Source organism: Danio rerio, chromosome 19 (assembly GCF_049306965.1).
Source record: "Danio rerio strain Tuebingen ecotype United States chromosome 19, GRCz12tu, whole genome shotgun sequence".
Lineage (NCBI taxonomy): Eukaryota > Metazoa > Chordata > Actinopteri > Cypriniformes > Danionidae > Danio > Danio rerio.
The window spans coordinates 8,179,275-8,200,759 of record NC_133194.1 but is presented as its reverse complement, the minus strand read 5'-3'; the positions used below and the strand labels follow the sequence as shown (position 1 = coordinate 8,200,759).

The 21,485-nt window shown below is 35.9% G+C and overlaps 2 protein-coding genes across 10 annotated transcripts in view; one reads left to right on the top strand and one right to left on the bottom strand.

Annotated features, from left to right (window-relative positions):
• The first annotated feature begins 1,172 nt into the window (after positions 1-1,172).
• psmb13a (proteasome 20S subunit beta 13a) overlaps positions 1,173-21,485 on the top strand; it is a 38,874-nt gene continuing 18,561 nt past the window's right edge. For 3 of the 9 annotated variants that reach the window (XM_073931103.1, XM_073931096.1, XM_073931098.1), the window contains exons 1-3: positions 1,294-1,377; positions 17,265-17,439; positions 17,693-17,808. The gene's annotated coding sequence lies outside the window, so the exon portion shown is untranslated. Of the gene's footprint in view, positions 1,378-17,031; positions 17,440-17,625; positions 17,809-21,485 lie in introns of those variants that run through there. The other 6 variants (XM_073931100.1, XM_073931095.1, XM_073931094.1 and 3 more) reach the window with 5 other exon arrangements.
• Positions 14,517-21,485, bottom strand: tap2a (transporter associated with antigen processing, subunit type a). Its single transcript, NM_001006594.1, is given in 11 exon segments — positions 14,517-14,759; positions 15,494-15,630; positions 17,243-17,402; positions 17,614-17,787; positions 19,419-19,607; positions 19,733-19,861; positions 19,954-20,151; positions 20,279-20,484; positions 20,593-20,723; positions 20,800-20,914; positions 20,990-21,485. Coding segments are annotated over 11 exon segments (2,178 nt in total).

Genomic DNA, 21,485 nt, shown 5'->3' with positions numbered 1-21,485 from the left:
AGCAACAAACTGCAGTTTTGCTAATTAAGCTGCCAACAACCAGATGCTTCTGCGAGGTGGTAACTTTAAAACTCAAAGCATTACACGAAACTCTTTTAAATCTTCAAACTAAAGTGAAGATTAAACTTTAACAAGTCTTTCTATTAACTTTAAACACCTACGATTATCTTTATTGTCAACATTTCCCTCTCTTAATTTAATCCCATGCAAAGCATGCTGAAAATGACAAATCCTCTAATAAGGTAGTTGGACCAACACAATTCCTTCATGTTGTCCCAACACAAAATGCTTACGTTAACTTAATGGTTTACAAATTTAAGTTGACTAAACATAAAACAAATGAACTAGCCAAAGAAATAACAAAAAATGTGTTGTTTCAGCTCATTTTAAACAGGCAGTTTGAACAAGCAGCAGTAATTTTTTTTATAGTGTAGCTACATGACATTGCACACATTTTTAATGCCTGCAGATGGCACTATGATGACATTTTCTTTAAAAATTACTGCTATATGGGTCATAAATGTTGCAGTTAAGGGTTCAAGCCTTCACGTAGTGCTGAAACCCTATTGTATTATTCTAAAATATCATTGAACAAAAATATATTACAGTATGGAGATTTTTTTACTTCAGGAAAACAAAAATAGCCTTATTTTGATTTCGTTTGACTACAAATGAGTCAGGTGTCACCCCAAAATTCTTAGTGAAATAAATAGTAAAAGTAAAAAAATAAATAAAAAAAAAGGATATTATCATTTAGTGTAATTTTATGGAACCCCCTCCCTGTGGTATTTGCCTACATATTTATAAACTTGTAATGTATATTATGGTATGTTAAGAGTGCAAGTTAGATAAAGAATCACCCAGGATTAAATTCTTGAAAAACAAACATAAAGCCACGCACGTTGTGACCTCCAACCAAGAGTTACACCAGGTAAGTTCAACAAAACCACAACTGAGGTATTTGTTTCTTTTTTTCACACAACCCACAAAACAAACACCTCAAACCATATTTGCAGCAAGATTCACAGACAAACCTTTAAAAAAGACATTTAGACTACAATAAAATATTAACAATAATAATAATACATCTGTTTATTTACAAGATACATATAACTGTTAATATAACTTACACAAACTGACCTTTCATTTGGCTTTGATATCTCGTGCCTTTTGTAAAGACATTGTTTATAAGTGTTCACAAGATGGCGCTACTGTCTGTGCAGTATTAGCTTTCAGGTGACATGGCAAATTTGGCGCCTTAAATTTGTTAAATTATTTTTGATTGGGCGCGTCATTCGTAAGAAGTTGCCATGAGAACGAGGAAGGATCATGTTTGGAAAAGTCTTAATGTATAACGACAACACAAAAACAATACAGGTAGGCAACTGTATAAAGGACATTTTTGAATGACTGTCTTCTAGCACAGTATAAAGACTGTACATAATTATGTGAAATGAATATAAAAGAAAAGTGAATCTAAACCATATATGTATAATATAATCTATATAATCTGTCTCGTTGTCAAAAGTAAACTCTGTTAGTAGGTCAGGAGTAATCTAACGTTAGTCTTATGAGGGAGCTCTTTATCAGCCAAAGACTGAAGAGCTGTTACTGAATAAGGGACTTCCCATAGCAAATGCCGATGTTTACCATATTTATGTTAATGTAACCATGAAGCTACACACCCCTTAATTTCCCCTTTGGAAACTTTGGGGGATTATCTGTCTATTAACCCAACCAATTTGGCACAAGGCCTTATGTGACCTGCTCAAGCATAGGCTACTCACTGCTTAACATTTTTTTGCATTTATTGCTATTTATTATGAGGAATTTTAGCATTTTCAGTAAATATTATTGCCTTGTTTATAATTTGCTATTGTATATAATTGTTTTGTTTATTGAGCATAATAGATTTTGATGTACAGTTAAAGTCAGAATTATTTGCCCCTTTTGAATTATTTTTTCTTTTTTAATTATTTCCCAAATGATGTTTAACAGAGCAAGGAAATTTTCACAGTATGTCTGATAATATTTTTTCTTCTGGAGAAATCTTATTTGTTATATTTCGGCTAGAATAAAAGCAGTTTTTAATTTTTTAGGAATCATTTTAAGGTCAAAATTACTTGTCCCTTTAAGCTATATTTTTTTGATAGTCTACAGAACAAACCATCATAATACAATAACTTGCCTAAATACCCTAACCAGTCTAATTAACGTAGTTAAGCCTTTTAAATGTCCTCTAGTAGCAAAGAATTCTGGCCGAGATTTGCCAAAAAGCTGGCACAGCAGGCATTCATCCGGCACTGGCATACAGCATGTGGGCCAAACATGGCCCGGGTTTGGCAGAGGTGGCACCGTTTTTAAGGTGGCACACAAGATTTGGGCCAGATGTAAAACGTAGTATTTGGCCCAGATTTAAAAATTTGATAAGTGGGCCATGTGAGTTTGGCCAGTCTTGACCCACATTTAATATACACTAAAATAATTTTTGAGTAAAGAAAAAAAAATCTACCAATCAGGTCACTTTGAGAAAAAGCGTGCCCATAGTGTGCCTAAAGCGCATCACTCCATGGGTTTATCAATTTCATTGCAATTGTGCCACACCAACCTATCTGGCCCAGTTCAGGCCCAGTTATGAGTTATTAACTTGGCTGAGACTTGGCCCAGATATGGTCTTTGTTGGGCCCTTGTCTGGAAGCCAGATTTGGTCCAGTCATGTACCGTAATTCACTGTGGCATGTGGGCCAAGCAAAACCTGATTGTGTGGGCCAGAGCTGGGCCAGATAAATTTTGCTATGTGGGTCACTACGCTGTATAAAAGTGTCTTGAAAAATATCTAGTAAAATATTATTTACTGTCATCATGGCAAAGATAAAATAAATCAGTGATTAGAAATGAGTTATTAAAGCTATTATGTTAAGTAATGTATTGAAAAAAATCTTCTATCCGTTAAACAGAAATTAGGGGGAACAATAAACAGGTCTAATAATTCAAGGGGGCTAATAATTCTGTATGTCGAGGTAAATCACCCTGAGGGTTCTGTAGAAAACCACAAAAAATAAACACTAGTAATTTATTCTAAATACTACAATGTTTAGTTGTAGCTTTGAACTTCTATAGTAAACTGTATTATACTGTATTCATGCAGTACATGTGAATTGGGTAGGCTGAATTGTCTGTAGTGTATGAGTGTTTATGTTTCCCAGAGATGGGTTGCAGCTGCGTAAAACATGTGCTGGATAAGTTGACGGCTCATTCCACTGTGGCGACCCCGGATTAAAAAAGGGACTAAGCCGAAAAGAAAATTAATAAATAACAAGTAATTTTCATGTGGATATATATTTTCATTATAATTATTTATTAGACACTGTCAGAAATAAAGGTACAAAATCTGTCACTGGGGTGGTACCTTTTCCAAAGGTACACTCTTTACCTTTAGGCTAGACTTTTGTACCGTACTGATGGACATTAGTACTTTTAGGGTACACTTTTATACCATACTGGTGGACAATAGTATTTTTAGGGTACACTTTTATACCTTTAAGGTTCACTTTTGTATATTTAGGGTTGACTTTTGTACCTTTAAGTTACTGTAAGATACACATTTGTAATTTTTATGTATTAATATGTACCTTTTAAAGAATTGTTAGGAACAAATATTTACCTATTGGAAAAGGTACCACCCCAGTGACAGATTTTGTACCTTTATTTCTGAGAGTGTATTGTTAGCATGATAGGTTGATTTTGTTTTGCTTGTAATGTAGGTTAGATTATGTAAATTCTCTGTTGTATTAACAGTCAGTACTGTTGCTAAAACCCAGCCCACTGTTTTACTTGGTTTCATTATCACATATAATTTTTGGAAATGAATCATGTTGTTATTTATAATGACTCATTGGAGAAGCTTTTGTATGATGAACACACCTCTTTTAAACAGGCATGCTAAAAATGAGGAGAATTTCCCCAAGTTTCCCGGTCTGCTTTAATATCATGTTAAAATTTCATGATATGGACTGTTTCAGTGGCAGTAAAAGTTAATTATCATTGATTGGATTCAAAATAACTCTAGTGTTTAAAGTCCATAGGTTTTGCACTGGAGCAGTTCATCTATTTTTGGTCAGTCAGTTTTCCCTCCCCCACAGTCTCTGCACTGTAAGCTTGGCCCTGGCGTGGCATCGCCATAACAGAAAAGAAAGCGAAAGGGTTTTGGCTCGGTACTTTCCAGAATGTTGTCATCAGGCTTGGCATGTGATATTCAACCAGTGGTGGCGTGGTTATACAATCAAACCAACAGAAAACACGAGAAACGAGTGCTTTGTCAGGACTCGTGGAGGCAAAAAAAAGGATGTCAGACACACTTAGAGTGAGCTTTTGTATCATTTGTTTCGGTTGTAGTATTTTCTTTTTTTTTCTGTAGCATGCTTGTGGCAAACCTAAAAAAGCACCTAAAAACCTGCAGGTATTTTACAATATCTCATCACTCTTCCACCATGCATCTTGAGTCCTGAACGTTCAGCTACAATTTAAAATATTTAATTGAAAGCCAAAATATATTTTTAAGAAAATAAGTTTCCTTTTGATTTATGAATTTATGTTTTACTACACTCAGAAATGTTCAACATAATGCATTTTCTTTTCAAGTGAGAAAAAATAAATAAATAAATGAGGCAACCAATAATGCACTTGAGAAATATGTGATATGCATTTAAGTCCGAGACAGTTATTCACTGTGATATTTAATCATTTATTTATAGCAGTACCGTGTAATGGTGGCCATGATATCACTGCACCATTTCTTGCCAGCTGTATATTTTCCAATAGGGGGTGATAAAACATAACATCAAAGTTGTGGCTTAACCAGACAGTATAAACTAAACAGACCTGCACTACCAAAACAAGAACAATAGGGACTTTCCAGGAAGACAATGTCTCAACCCAAAGATGATCTATAAAATACAGCAGCACTCTTAACTTTTAGGGGAAATTAATTTAGGTTGCAACACAAAAATCCCCCCTAAAAGAAAAAATGAATACTAGTTTGTATTATAGGCAGCTTTTAAATAATAGCATGGTTTTAAAACGGCAAGCATTGAAAAAGTGCTGAACATCCGGATGTGTATGTCCACACTCTCTCCTTGCAGAGAAGTTATTTTCACGGTGATCGTCTCACCGTCACCTGAACTGGCACACTATTATATCCCATCACAAAATGTCCGGCAGTCACAAAATGGTGCTGCCAATGAGGGCTCTGGTAACCTGGGTATTTTATGTAAGTCACATGGTTTTAAAAAAACAATTCTGCACCTTCACTGGCATGCAAAATTCCTTTAACTCTTAATTCCTTAATATCCAGTCATGCTCTTTTTTTCGTACTGTGGGTTTTTGTATTTGCCCTTCATTTATTTTACAGTATTCCTTTGCTAGGTGGAAAAAAGACAGACTTTCTGCCTTTAGTTATAGTAAATTGTTTTGTGAAGTGTTAACATCTTCACATTTGCTTGCAAAATATGATACAGGTTTCATTTCAAGTGTAACTATTACCAATAAATGAAAAAAAAAAAACATATTTCACAATAAATCTAAAATCTATTCGAAGAGCAAATCAAACATGCTAACTGTGTGTAATTTTATGGTGTTTTATATTATTTCATTGCTTAGCTAATCGCCAAACTGCCTAAAATAAAATTCGGATGTAGGTCAGAAAGAAAAGGAAAATCTTTTACCTTATTTTTTCATGAAGAGTGTGTATTAATATTTCTAAAATGCTTATTAGAACTTTTCTGATGTTTTGAAACTGTTCCTTTTGAAACTTTTTGAGAGTAAAGTTGCCTGTGCAAAAATATATATTTTTTTCAAGTACTGCTGGAGGGGCATCCCCTGTGTAAAACATATGCTGGAATAGTTGGTGGTTCATTGCACTGTGATGACCCCCTGATAAATACGGAACTAAGCCGAAGGAAAATGAATGAATGAAAGTAATTAATTTATTAAACATTCTCATATATACATACTGACTGATAGCAATTTGAATCTATTTACAATCTGTTTCTGTTTTGAATCTCTATACAAGAGTCATAAAACAATGAAACTTTCATTTTATTGAGCAGTGTTGGCTTTGATTAAGTGATATGAAACAAGGTCAGTTTTAAAGAGGTCAGAGAAATCTGTTTATTTTTACAGATAAAACAAGAAAGTTAGCTAAAACCAATCCTTAAAACCTTTTTAGGGACATCATTTATATCTGGGACGTCAGGGAGGCACAGTGGGTAGCACGATTGCCTCATAGCAAGAAAGGTTGCTGGTTTAAGCGCCAGCTGGGTCAGTCAATAATATCCAGCTGCAGGCCCGCAGAACCACACACGTTTTAGGCACACACAATCTAGGACACACAATCTAGGCAAACTATATATGGTTGTGGCAGATGTTAAAGTTATAACGTCTTTTTGGACATCGTCACCGATATATTTTGATATATATGATTAATAAATATTGTGCACAATAAACAATAGTGTTTACTTTACTTTATTTCACAAATATTGCGATTGAGACGGCCGAATGGGGAGCAGTGTTTCCGATCGTCATTCAATATAATAGACTGAACAGTTTTTAATCAGTCATTATAGCTGATCAGTCATTATTATCTGACAATAATATGGCAGATACTCGTTTGCTGGCCTTGCTGAATGATCTCATTTGGACAGGTTTGATTTATATAATGGATTAATTTATGATGAAGGAAATAATAACAAGTTATATAGGCAATAATACATTATATGTAATAAAAATCTTTTTACATGTAACAAATTTATAACACTATATTAATATTTTACTCAAGTGATTTAATAGTGTTTATTAGCTTAATTTTCTAATAACCTTTTAATTAATGATTTCCCACATTTAATACTGTAGTAATTTAATACTACAGTAATAGGAAACAAATAGGAACAATTTAACTATTAATAAAAAATCATAAGTGTATATACACACATACATACACACATACATACATACATACATACATACATACATACATACATACATACATACATACATACATATATATATATATATATATATATATATATATATATATATATATATATATATATATATATATATATATATATACACATACATACATACATACATACATACATATATATATATATATATACATATATATATATATACAGCTTTAACAGTGACAGTTTAGTAAAATATAGTAGTTTATATATAAAGTTATAATTATAATCAGTTAAGATAATCAGTTTATAAATATATTGTTTAAATGGTTAACTATAGTAGGCTAATTTATTTTAAAGTGACATATTATTGTTTGCTTTTTACTTTACAACAAAGTGATTTTAACCAAGTATGATAATATTAAGAACTTGAATTAGTTTATTACACTTAATCCAACAATTAGACGGTCTATTATGTTTTCTTTGTGTGTATGGACACATGAATAAAGTCATAAGTGTCTTTAACCAATTATTTTTATTTACATAATTAAATGTTACTAAATATATATAACTAATATAACTAAAGAGTTAGTTACCATATATGGTTTGCCTAGATTGTGTGTCCTAGATTGTGTGTGCCTCAAATGTGTGTGGTTCTGCGGGCCTGCAGCTGGATATATCTCGGGTCAGTTGGCATTTCTGAGTGGAGTTTGCATGTTCTCTTTGTGTTCATGTGGGTTCCAGGTGTTCCAGTTTCCCCACAGTCCAAAAACATGTATAGGGGAATTGTATTAGCTAAATTGGCCGAAGTATGTGTGGATGGGTGTTTCCTAGTTTTGGATTGTGCCTGGAAGGGCATCTGCTGCGTAAAACAAGTGCTGGATAAGTTGGTGGTTCATTCTGCTGTGGCGACCCCTGATTAATAAAGGGACTAAGCCAAAAAGAAAATGAATTATTTATATCTTTACATACAGAAATCTGATGTTTGGCAATGCAGTTACATGTGACACATAATATATTTGAATTTCACATATATATAAAATATATGTCATATATGCAATGTTGCAACTGATTTATTTTTAATTTTTTTTGCATGTTTTTCACACTTTAATGTTTCTGATCATCAATTTATTTAAAACATTAGTCACAAAATAACACATAAATACACCATGCAATTTTGAAATCACGTTTTTATTATTAGGAGAAAACAAAACACAAAACTACATAGCTCTGTGTGAAAAAGTGTTTGACCCCTAAATCTAATAACTGATTGGGCCACCCTTAGTAGCAACAACTGCAATCAAACATTTTCGATAACTTGTAATGAGTCTGTTACTGCCCTGTGGAGGAGTTTTACAGACTTTGCAGAATTTTTGTAATTCAGCCACATTAGAGGGTTTTGAGCATGAGCCGCATTTTGAGGTCATCCCACAGCATCTCAATTGGATTCAGTTCTGGATTTTGACTAAGCCAATCCAAAGTCTTTATTTTGTTTTTCTTCAACCATTCAGATGTGGTCATGCAGCTGTTTGCTTACTCAGTTTGCAGTCATTAACAGATGGCCAGGCATTCTCCTTCAGGATATTTTGGTACACATCATAGGTACAACATCACACAAAGACGTTTCAAACACCTTTTTACACAGGGTGCATCTGCTGCAGTTCAAACCGAGCATCAGATTGGGGAAGAAAGGTGATTTAAGTGACTTTGAACGTGGTATGGTTGTTGGTGCCAGACGGGCTGGTCTGAGTATTTCAGAAAAATAAAAAATTTTCAGTGAGCGGCAGTTCTGTTGGCACAAATGCCTTGTTGATGCCAGAGATCAGATGAGAATTGCCAGACTGGTTCCAGCTTATAGAAAGGCAGGAGTAACTCAAATAACCGCTCGTTACAACCGAGGTATGCAGAAGAGCACCTCTACATGCACAACACATTGAACCTTGAGGCAGATGGGCTACATCAGCAGAAGACCATACCGGGTGCCACACCTGTCACCTAAGAACAGGAAACTGAGGCTACAATTCACACAGGCTCACCAAAATTGGACAATTGAATATTGGAAAAACCTTGCCAGGTCTGATGATCCTCTATTTCTGCTGCGACATTCTGATGGTAGGGTCAGAATTTGGCAACAACAACATGAAAGCATGGATCCAACCTGTCTTGTATCAATAGCCGCATTTCCACTGTCGGGCCAGTGCGAGCCAGGGCTTTTATTAGGCCGGGCCGGGCCTAATAAGTAGTGAAGTAGTGAAGTAAGTACTACTTCACTACTTCACCAAAGTAGTGAAGCTGAAATCATGTCACGTTTCCACTGTCGGGCTAGTAGCTCGCAGCGCATCACGCAAACCCCGCCCCCAGAACGTCCCACGAATCAAACGTCACACAACCTGCCAAACTTCAGCAGGAAGCAGGCAGATAAAGCACACCATCACATCATCACGAAACGAATGAAATGAAGACAACAGAAACAAACAAATGACACATTACTGTACAGCAGTACATTATGTCTATATGCACAGGCCTATGTGTTTCCATTCATTATATTTGTTCACTCACTAACCAACTGTTGGCATCGTGCATCGAGTGGACTCGCCACTAACAAAGGGATGACCCAGCGCAGTGAGTGCACCCATCCATAATATAAAACCACAGAAATTCTCCAGTAAGAGAATTTTGATAGACGTCATCAACCATTCAGCCCAAATGCTCCGGAGAGACCGAAAACATATTATTTTTTTCCAATAGGATATATGACACTTAATAGGCAATTCCTCTTTATTTGAGGACTGTTGCATATTATTCGGTGAACTTAAGTAAAGGAAAGTGTTAAGTGTTTCAGTACATAAGATCAAGTAAAAATATAGCCTGCCATCTTTACCAGACTCGTGCAAAGTCCGCCTCTCCTTTTACTCTGCTCCGAAGCCCCAGCTGGCCCTCTTTGGCACAAGGTATTTGGCGGGCCAAAAAGGCAGGCCCGATCAGGGCTTTTTCTCAGCGAGAAAGCCCCGCTTTGGCCCGATCATGTCCCGAAAGTGACAGTGGAAACGTGACTGGCCTTGGCCCGCCCAGCTCGCTCGCTTTAGGCGAGATAGTGGAAATGCGACAAATGGTTCAGGCTGGTGGTTGTGGTGTAATGGTGTGGGGGATATTTTCTTGTCACACTTGGGGCCCATTAGTACCAATTGAGCATCGTGTTAATGCCATAGCCTACCTAAATATTATTCCTGACCATGTCCATCCCTTTATGACCACAGTGTACCCATCTTCTGATGGCTACTTCCAGCAACATAACGCTCCATGTCATAAAGCACGAATCATCTCAGACTGGTTTTTTAAACATGACAATGAGTTCACTGTGCTCAAATGGCTTCCACAGTCACCAGAACTCAATGTAATAGAGCACCTTTGGGATGTGGTGGAACGAGAGATTTGCATTATAGATGTTCAGCCGACAAATCTGCAGAAACTCTATGATGCTATCATGTCAAAATGGAGTAAAATCTCTGAGGAATATTTCCAGTACCTTGTTGAATCTATGCCATGAATGATTAGGGCAGTTCTGAAGGCAAAAGGAGGCTCATCCTGGTGCGTATTTACCACAACCTGGTATATATATATATATATATATATATATATATATATATATATATATATATATATATATATATATATATATATATATATATATATATATATAAATATGTAAACGTCAATGTTTGTAATATTTAGTTATATGTGTTGCATAAATGACATTAAAATATGAACCTTTACATCATATTAGTCATTTGAAAGCATTTCCATATGACAGATTTCTATATGGATCGTATTATTTTTCTGAGAGTAGCAATGTTTATTTCCTGTTTTGGGCATACATTATTAAAATCTTTGCCAAAGCAATGCATTTCCTGTTAGTCAAAGGCTTACACTCTATCAAAAGGCACTGGAACAAAACTCTTTGAACAACTCCCTTGTAAAAGAGAAACTAAATAATTTATTTCTTTACATGGCTTGATCTAAAAGTATATAATGTTTTTTTCATGTAGGATGTTTGTGGTCAAACTAAGAAAGTACCTAAAACCTGCCAGGAATTTTATAAGATTTTATAACTCTCCAATCGTCCATTTTATGTTTTGAAATTTCGGTTACAGTTCACTTAAGTCAGCTTTCATTTATAAATTCAATCCAGATGTTAGGTTACTTTACAACAATTTCAAAACTGTTCAAAGTAAAAAAATACTTTCTGAGGAAGAGAAATAAAGATGAATAGCTGCTGCATTAGAGAGATATGTAATATGCATGTATATCTGAAACAGTTATTCACTGTGTAATCCAATGGCAGTTTCGTTTAGGCATTATCATGTAATGGTGGCTATAATATCACCGTACCATCTCTTTCCGGCTGTATATTTTCCGATAGGGGGTGATAAAACTTTGCAATCATGGCATAACCTGACATTAAGATGAACTGATCACTAGCAGCAAACAAGAACAATAGGGACTTTCCAGCAAGACAATGTCTCAACCCAAAGATGATCTATAAATATCGCAGCACAATAAGATCATATCTAGATAATAGATAATATCTAGAGCAAAATAAGATCAAGGCAACAAACAAGGGGCTAAAGGAAAAAATCCTCCTATATTTTAATTGTAAATAATTTCTTAAAAGTACTATAGATTTAGATTTAGAATTTGGGTTTAGAATCACTAGCAGAAATCTCAGCCCAAGAAAGGAACGAATAAGTGCATATTATCCACACTATCACTCTCCGAACTAATCTTTTTTTACTATCGTTTTCCACTGGGATCCTTTCATAATCGCCTCAATTCATCATTCCAGATCACAAAATGTCCGTCAATCACAAAATGGCGCTGCCAATAAGCGCTCGGCTAGATAAACCCTGCTGACAACCTGGGCATTTCCTGAAAGTCACATGGTTACCAATTGTGCACCTTCACTGGCATCTATGATTCTGCAAACATTTAACTCATTCATAGCCAATCTCTTTCCAATGACCTTTCACAATAAAGCTGGTGAAAACTGGACATGCTAACTCAAAGCTAATTTAAAGTAAATCACTTTCCATTACAGCAAGGAGCATGTTTTCATAAGTGTATAAAAACCGATACAGAAAGATATCAGAAAGAGAAAACCACTGGTAGTGTTATTACATGGATGTCAGATTCTCGCTTGTCTTGTTGGCTGGGACAAACAGCATGATAAAGGAACAGCCACACACCAAGCCAAACATAATGTTGTATAAGTAAAACCACAACAGAAACTTTTACGGTGAAACTGGGTCAACTTGTTTGGTGGCTCCACAGACCAAAATAAAATGTGTCAAAGCTAAAAAGCAGCTTGTATAAAAACAGTTTGTCCTCATCGAAATCTAACATTTTGTTTGCATCTAGATTTTAGCATTTAGATTTATACCAATGTGCATATATTTGTGATTTTTAAGTAAAGGTCATGATAGTTTTATGGGCATAGTTAGGTTTAGTGATGGCAATAAATATTTTTTTTAAGAAGTCTTTCTAAAAGTAAAGGATCTTTAGAGTTACTTTAAGTTAAAATGATGCACAAAACATTCATATATCATGTTATTTAAAATTATTTTAACATTATAAAGATGTTTTTTGACAAACATGTTTTAATAACTAACATTTACCTATATTTTTGTGTGTATGTGTGGTGTGTGATTTGCATCAACAGAATGTATTCAAAGCAGATTAGTAAAAAAAGAAAAGAAAGCATTTGCTGCCAGGCAGAGAGCCAGCAAACCAGACTGGCAGCTTTGGCGTTTCAAAGAAATCACGTGATTTCATAAACCAACTGTGCACCACCACATTTGTTCTGCAAGCATTTCATTTTTACTGCCTCTGAATAGTATTCCCTTTTTAACTGATTCAAAACAGTTCCATACAGGCCTGTAGCCTGTGTAGTAGTAGTTTTTGAACATGATGTTGTTTTTTCTCAAAAAGTGGAGCTTTTTGCAATTGTTCTCCTCAATTTCTATTAAATTATAAGGTTCAAATCTTGCATTTCAGTGACATTTTAAGCACTAATCTTTGCTGCATTAGCTTGTCGGATGGTGACCATAACAGAACTTTTTGATGCAACAAAAAAATTACTATACTTTTTTCCCCGAAGTATTTGTTTAGAAATGTGGATTTAAACTATAGGTTTTTAGTTTTATAAATAATGTTATGAGATCAAAAGTTTTGAATAAGGAAAAATGAAAAAACACTTCTTTTTAAAATGCAAATTGATTATCATGGATCATTGAAGAAAACCAAGTAATCCGTTAAAACTTATTAAAGACCAACTAAAAACATATTAGTCGCCTGTAGGTCAATAACAAACTGGCCAGCTCATTTCCTTAATCAGAATTTGTACATTTGAAAAGTAAAAAATTAAAATTGTCTTAATGTCTTCTTCAATCAGTTATTTTCACAATTTATGAGGGCATGCTATCAAGAATTTGACAAATTAGCTCACATAAGGGCCAAATTCTGACAGAACAGACATTCATGACAAAGTAATGATGAAACTTCAATCTAAAACATGATAATAGTTAATTATTAAAATCAGTCACAAACAGATTTGTAGCAATCCAATATTTATTAATGTTTCACAATATTCTCAAATTACAACCTCAAACGGGTTTAAAGTGGTACTTTTTTGATGTTTTGTTGTAAAAAAAAACAATACAGAGAACTGAAAAGTGAAAAATAATTAAATATTAAGAGTATCACAATCCCCATTTGCAGTAGTGGACAGTAATGAAGTACTTTTATTTCACTAATGTAACTAAAACATTCATTTTCTTGTCTGCTTAGACCCTTTATTAATCCGGGTCGCCACAGCGGAATGAACCGCCAACTTATCCAGCACATTTTTATAAAGTGGATGCCCTTCCAGCCGCAACCCATCTCTGGGAAATGTAACTACATTCTTCAAGTGAAAATACTTTATTAGAGTATTTTATCTAGGGGAAACATTTACCTACACTGAATGTACAACTGCATACATTTCCCATACTTATAAATGTTTTTTTTTTAAATATCCATTGCCTTCTCCAACTACTGTATGTATGCCAAAAGGGTGTCAAGTTAGCTATATGATATAGCACAGAGTTGATATCTGGATAATGAAATAATTTATTTCATAAATTAATATTTTTTTTCTAATTCAGTTGCATTTAAACTTCCTCGTCACTGAAGCACACAGCATATATATATATATATATATATATATATATATATATATATATATATATATATATATATATATATATATATATATATATATATATATATATATATATAACGTTTTGCTCTCTGAAAACTGTTTTATATTGTATAAAACATTTTCTTGTAAAATAAACATTGCTTACTCCTAAATACAACAATAATAAACAAGTACTTTTGTCCTTTCACTCAATTCAAACAGAAAATAACTACTTTACAATTTTACTGAAGTGGCATTTTGTTATACTTCAACCTCCACTGCCCTCTTGTATGTTGCTATTTACAGCATTTCAGCATGGCCTACTGCGTTTTTACGGTATCAGATTTCTCTTTCTCTTGTTTTGTTGTTTTATCATCACTAAAGAGCCTCTCTCTCAGCTTATAGTAGCTTCCCTTCTTTTCCATCAGTTCCTCATGTGTGCCCTTCTCCACCAGCTCCCCACTGTCAATCACAACAATCTGATCCGCCCTCTCAATGGTTTTCAGCCTATGAGCAATCACTAGCAGTGTCTGCGTGGGGCAGCAGGACAAGGCCTGTTGAACCTGTGAAATAATAAATAAATAAAAATATCAGTCAGTGCCAATAGCCTAGTGGTTAGTGTGTTGTAACATCCCACATAGCAAAATTTCTCTGGACCAGCTCTGGTCCACACAATCAGGTTTTGCTTGGCCCACATGCCGCAGTGAATTACGGTACATGACTGGACCAAATCTGGCTTCCAGACAAGGGCCAAACATGGACCATATCTGGGCCAAGTCTCAGCCAAGTTAATAACTCATAACTGGGCCTGAACTGGGCCAGATAGGTTGGTGTGTCACGATTGCAATGAAATTGATAAACCCATGGAGTGATGCGCTTTAGGCACACTATGGGCACGCTTTTTCTCAAAGTGACCTGATTGGTAGAATTTTTTTTCTTTACTCAAAAATGATTTTAGTGTATTTTAAATGTGGGTCAAGACTGGCCAAACTCACATGGCCCACTTATCAAATTTTTAAATCTGGGCCAAATACTACGTTTTTCATCTGGCCCAAATCTTGTGTGCCGCCTTAAAGACGGTGCCACCTCTGCCAAACCCGGGCCATGTTTGGCCCACATGCTGTATGCCAGTGCCGGATGAATGCCTGCTGTGCCAACTTTATGCCAATTCTGGGCCAGAATTCTTTGCTACTAGGGATGGCACTGAGGTGCTTACGGCGACCTGAGTTTGATTCCCAGCTCAAGGTCTATGTAAAGGCATATGTCAATGTGATTATACTGAAAAGCTGTAGTTTACCATTTGTTCACTTTCAGTGTCCAAAGAGCTGGTCACTTCATCCAGTATGAGCACCTGAGGTTCTCTGATCAGAGCTCTGGCAATTGCGATGCGCTGCTTTTCACCTCCTGAGAGTAGATTACCACGCTCTCCAACATCTGACAAAACAAAACCAGATTTTAGTACTGTAGAGGAAAAATCAAAAAATTTTTTGACAAATAATAAATGAGTGACTACAAAAACAGAGTAGAAAACCATCCAGAAACCATATCAGGAATTCTAGAATCAGTGTTCCCATGCTTCTTAAAAGTACTTAAATTTAAGGCCTGTGAAGTACTTAAAAACAAACATAGGTCCTTGAAAGTCCTTGAATTTAATGTTTATGGTCTTTTCAAGAGTTCAGACTTAGCTGATGATTGATAATAAAGCTTGTTTGATATGCTGTCCCTGGAGAGAGCCATGAGCTTATGAGATCCTTGAGCCTTGGGCTCCCTCTCGTTTGCAGGGCGAGAGGGGAGTTCTTTAAGACAAAGATATTGAGATAAGAAAACTCTGTTAATTTATAGTGTGTTAGGAATTTTCTGATTGGAGAATCATGAGCGGATGTGGGAGCAGCTAAGAACAATCATGAGCATGTGATCCTCTAGAAATTAGTTAATAAATAAACTTCCCATTTCAAAAATTGTACTGTGCTTCCTAAAACTAAACAAATAAACTGAGAAATTCCTAATTTAAAAATCTTACATTTAAGTCTTGTACATGAACTATGACAGATAATGCATTTTATCAATATTTCTGAATCTTTATAACATTTTTCAAAATGACACATTCAAAACATCATCCTTAATATGACATTTTAATGTAAATATTAAGTGTAAGTGAAATGTTAAGTACAGGGAGGACTTTCATGGCGCTATATATGTGCTGGGGGTGTGAATTAAGGTGCTTGATTTAAAATGATTAGTGATTTTAAAAGTCGTTAAAAGACTTTGGTGTCCATGAAAGAGTGGGAACCCTGTAAAATGACTTTAAGTTGCGTTCACACCTTCGCCGTTTAATTTGCTTATTTCGCACTATAGAGTTTTCTTTTAGTTTGTTTGGGCAGGTATACTGATGTATGCATCAAAAGTAGACCAAACTAGCACACCTGTTTGAAGAGGTGGTCTGAGTACTTTTTTTAAACAAACACTGGAGTGGTTGGTTTGTCGTGAAAAAAAGATCTGAACCTAAACAGACCCAACTGCAAAAGGAACTGCGCATTTTAGGACTAAACCTGATGCTGTAATAAACTGCATTGTGTAGGATATGATGAGGGGATTTATTTGGGGAAATTTCCTTTCCATTTCCTTAGTCCCTTATTTATCGGGGGTCACCACAGTGGAATGAACTACCAACTATTCCATATGTTTTTACCTAATGGATGCCCTTCCAGCTGCAACCCAGTACAGGGAAACCCCCATACACTCTCCCTTTCACACACACACTCATCCACTACAGCCAATTTTTGTTTTACCCATTTCACCTATAAGGTGCGCCCGGAGGAAACTCATGCGAACACAGGGAGAACATGCAAACTCCACACAGAAATGCCAACTGACCCAGCCGGGGCTCGAACCAGTGACCTTCTTGTTGTGTGATGACAGTGCTAACACTGTAAACTGAACTACTGCGCCACTCTTATGAGAAACTATACTCTGGATTTTTAAAAAACAAGATTCTTGATGAGTGAAGACAAAATTTTTCAATGAATAATGCATTAATTTAAATTACCTGTGTCATATCCCTTTTCCAGTTTGGAGATGAAGGCATGGGCATTGGCTTTGCTTGCAGCCTCCTTCACTCTTTCCATTGAGCAGCCTTGGAGACCATAGCCAATGTTGTCTCGTACTGTACCAGAGAAAAGGACAGGCTCCTGACCCACCATCGCTACCTGAGAGAGATTTATTTGCAGATCCATTAATTGATTGGTATATATATATATGTATTTTTAAAGTAGACTTATAGATAGTGAATGATTTACAGTGCAGTAGTCTTTTGGGTGTAGTTTTGGGTGTATGGCCATACACAATAAAAGCACTATATAAATACACACATTACATTTACATTACATTACAGTAGTGGCATATTTTCATATTAGTCACCTTGCTGTGCAGATATTTGTGTTGGTAGTCCTGCAGTGGTTTTCCATCTAACAGAATGGTTCCCTGCTGCGGCTGGTAGAATCTCTCCAGCAGACTCACACAGGTGCTCTTCCCTCCACCGGACATTCCCACCAGAGCCGTCATCTGACCCGGCTTCAACTCCAGAGAGAAGTCCTGGAAATGTGAATGGTTATGGTAAGTTATTCAAAATTATTATCTTAAAACGTTATATATTAAACAGATTATGTATAGTTCATGATATATATATATATATATATATATATATATATATATATATATATATATATATATATATATATATATATATATATATATATATATATATATATATATATATATATAAATATATATAGGGGTTGGACAATGAAACTGAAACGCCTGGTTTTAGACCACAATAATTGATCCGTATGGTGTGGATTGACCTATGGCCAATACAGCATCATTGTCTTGGCAATGACAGATCCAAGTCCTGCACTGTGGGCAGAGGGATTTTCAACCATTTTTCATGCAGAATAGTGGCCAGGTCACGATGTGATGCTGGTGGAGGAAAACTTTTTTTGACTCACTCCTATAAAGCACCTCAAAGTGGCTCAATTTTATATGGATCTGGTGACTGTGCAGGCCATGGGAGATTTTCAGCTTCACTTTTATGTTCATTTGACCACTCTGTCATCAGTCTTGTTGTGTGTATTGGTGCATGATTATCCCGATACACAACATTTAGGATACAATGTTTGAACCATTGGGTTTACATGGTCCTCCAGAATGGTTCGGTAGTCTTTGGCTGTGACGCGCCCATCTAGCACAAAAATTGGGCCAAGGGAATGCAATGATATTGCAACCCTAACCGTCACTGATCCACCTCCTTCCCTTTGGGCATGTAACAGTCTGGGTCATACGCTTTTTGGGGCTTCTCCACACTGTAACTCTCCCAGATGGGGGAAAGTAAGCAAAGGTGGACTCATCAGAGAACAATACATGTTTTATATTGTCCATAGCCCAATATTTTCGCTGCTGGCACCTTTGAAACCTATGTTTGGCATTAGCATGAGTGAACAAAGGTTTGACTATAGCAGCTCGGCCATGTAAATTGACCCAACATTTTGGTGGAAACAAGAGAGTTGCGGTGCACATTTAATTCTGCAATGAATTGGGCAGCTGTAGTTTTTTTTTTTTTATACAATCCTCTTGCATCCAGAGTTACTCCTGTTGGATGTGGTTCGTCCTTCTTGGTAGTTTGCTAATATTAGTCTGGATACCGTAGATCTTGATACATCACAAAGACTTGCTGTCTTGGTCAATGATGAGCCAGCAAGACATGCACCAACAATTTGTTGTGTGAATTGCAAAATTAAGCAAAACTGTGCCGTCACTCTGCTAATTAAACCGTTACACTCTCCTCTTACTAATGGAATGTGCAATCAAAATGCCACTGGGCTCTTAAAAAAACTTAAACTTAAACTGCCATACTCTTAAAAAAAGAATATATTTTTAAACATAATTACTATTCACTCGCCCTCATACAGTTTTAAACATTTATGCGTTTCTTTCTTCTGTTAAACACAAAAAAGCTATTATTATGGAAAATTCCCAGCAACCAGAATTTTGCATACATCATTTTTTTGTGTTCAACAGAAGAAAGAAACTCAAACAGGTTTTAAACAAGTTAAGGGTGAGAAATTGATGACAGTATTTTCATTTTTGGGTGAACTGCCCCTTTTAATGTGAATTGCATTTTAATATTTGACATGCATCAAGTAATGTGATTCGTCAGTAAACACTACCTTTAACACATTGTGGTCGGGTCTTCTGGGATACGAGAAGGTGAGATTCTGAAACTTGACGTGTCCTTTCAGATCTTTTGGCATCAGATTTCCATCAATACTGACTTCAGACTTTCGGTCCTGGTACTCAAACACCTTACCAGCAGCCCCTACTGAATTCAGCATGTCTCCAAAGATGTAGATCAAAGTCTGGGAATAGAGATGGACACATTTTTATCATGCTGAAAATGGTTTTGTTAATGCTGTGAATAGGGTCATTCAACTTTACTTGACCCTTTTATTAAGCAACCTTTTTTTAAAGTAACCAGACTTACTCTAATGTTGTCTCCAAGGTCTTGCTGATACAGAATGAAAGAAACCAGATTCCCAGTGCTCATCTGTCCATACTGGATGAACAGTCTCCCATAGTAAAGCATGGCCACCTTCATTCCCAATTCTGTCATCTGCAAACATCCCAAATATCAAGAAGATATAATCAATATCAAAGCAATATAATATCAAAAGTTTCCTTCAGAGAAAATAAACAAATACTGACCCTCCTAATTAGCAGGTAAATCGCCCTGACTGTGTCCCGTCGGGTCTTTAGATTGTGAGTTTCCATCAAACGGCCATCATAGCGATGGGCTTCACCAAGTTCTGTCTTGAAACTCTTTACTGTCCTGATCCCTGAAACTGCCTCCCCAGCAGCATCATTAGCTTGTGCCATGGAGTCCTGAACTTCTTTTGAGAGCTTCTAAAGAATGCATAAATAAATAAATAAATAAATAAATAAATAAATAAATAAATAAATAAATATAGGGTATACTCATATGTGCATAAATAATTTTCCATCATCCTTCACGTTTTTATCTGCACGTTACCTGATAGTGTGTGTCATATATGTTCTGCAGTAAGCCTGTCAGTGGCGTCTCCATCAGCATCAGTAGTGTAAGCTTCCAGGAGAGGCTCACCATCAGATACAGCATTCCTAATGTCTTTACAAGTGTCCGCAGAAGAACGTTGACATTCAGGGCTACAGCCCGGCCCATCAGAGTAGTGTCTGTAGACAGTCTAGATGTGATATCACCTGAAAGACAGATTAAGTAGAAATAAAATGAAAATTACAATGCTTCTTATTGAAGTGTGCAACAAGAGAACTGGTGTATATATGCACGTGCAGTTGGTGTATATTTACCTGTCTTGATGGTCTCAAAGAAGCCAATGTCCTGCCTGATCAGAGATCCAAACAGTTGCACCTTGACTCTGCAAGTGAAGCTATTGATTGCACACATGAACAGGCCTCCGCGACAACCTGCACTGAAAGAGCTGAGAGTAACAAAAAACAGCATTACTTTAGATATTATATAGGGTTTTTGTAATACATATATTTTTTAATACCAACCTTCCTAATGAGAATAATCCCATGAAAATGATAGCTGATCTAAAGTTATCCCACTGGTAATGGGAACCCAAGATGTCAATCACCTCTCCTGTGTAAAGTGGGATGAACATTTCACCTGGAAAACATAACAAGAGCTTTAAAAGCAGGTTTATATGATAGTTTTAGTGTTGAACATAAAGCTAATACTCACATAGCACAGCTAGGGCCAGAAACACAAAAGCTCCAAATAATAATATATAATCTGGCCTGTATAAACGGATGACCCGGATGAAGAGGACTCGAGCCTTCTGTTTGCGCTCTTTACCGTTACTCCCTTCATTTGTGTCAGGCAGTGTTATCTCCCAAAAGAGACACGCTAAAGCCGCAGCAACTGTACCGACAAGCCACACAGTGAATTTATCAAGACGGTAGTTGTTAAACATCGCTAAGCGTCCGGTTTCGTATACCGAACCGATAAAACAGTGGACAGTAATCCATCTTCTTATCAAAGGATCTGCCGCATCTTTAGATAAAGTAGACCCCGCGTACAGCAGCGTGCATCGCAATCCAGATTCAGCCCATTGGCGAAACAGATTATAGTCCAAACTGCTTGTTGGAGACTTGAGCAAAGTTTCTGCGAGGTCCAGTATCAAAACTATTAAGATGTCAAAACATAACATACACGCGAACACCAAAACCTTCCGCAT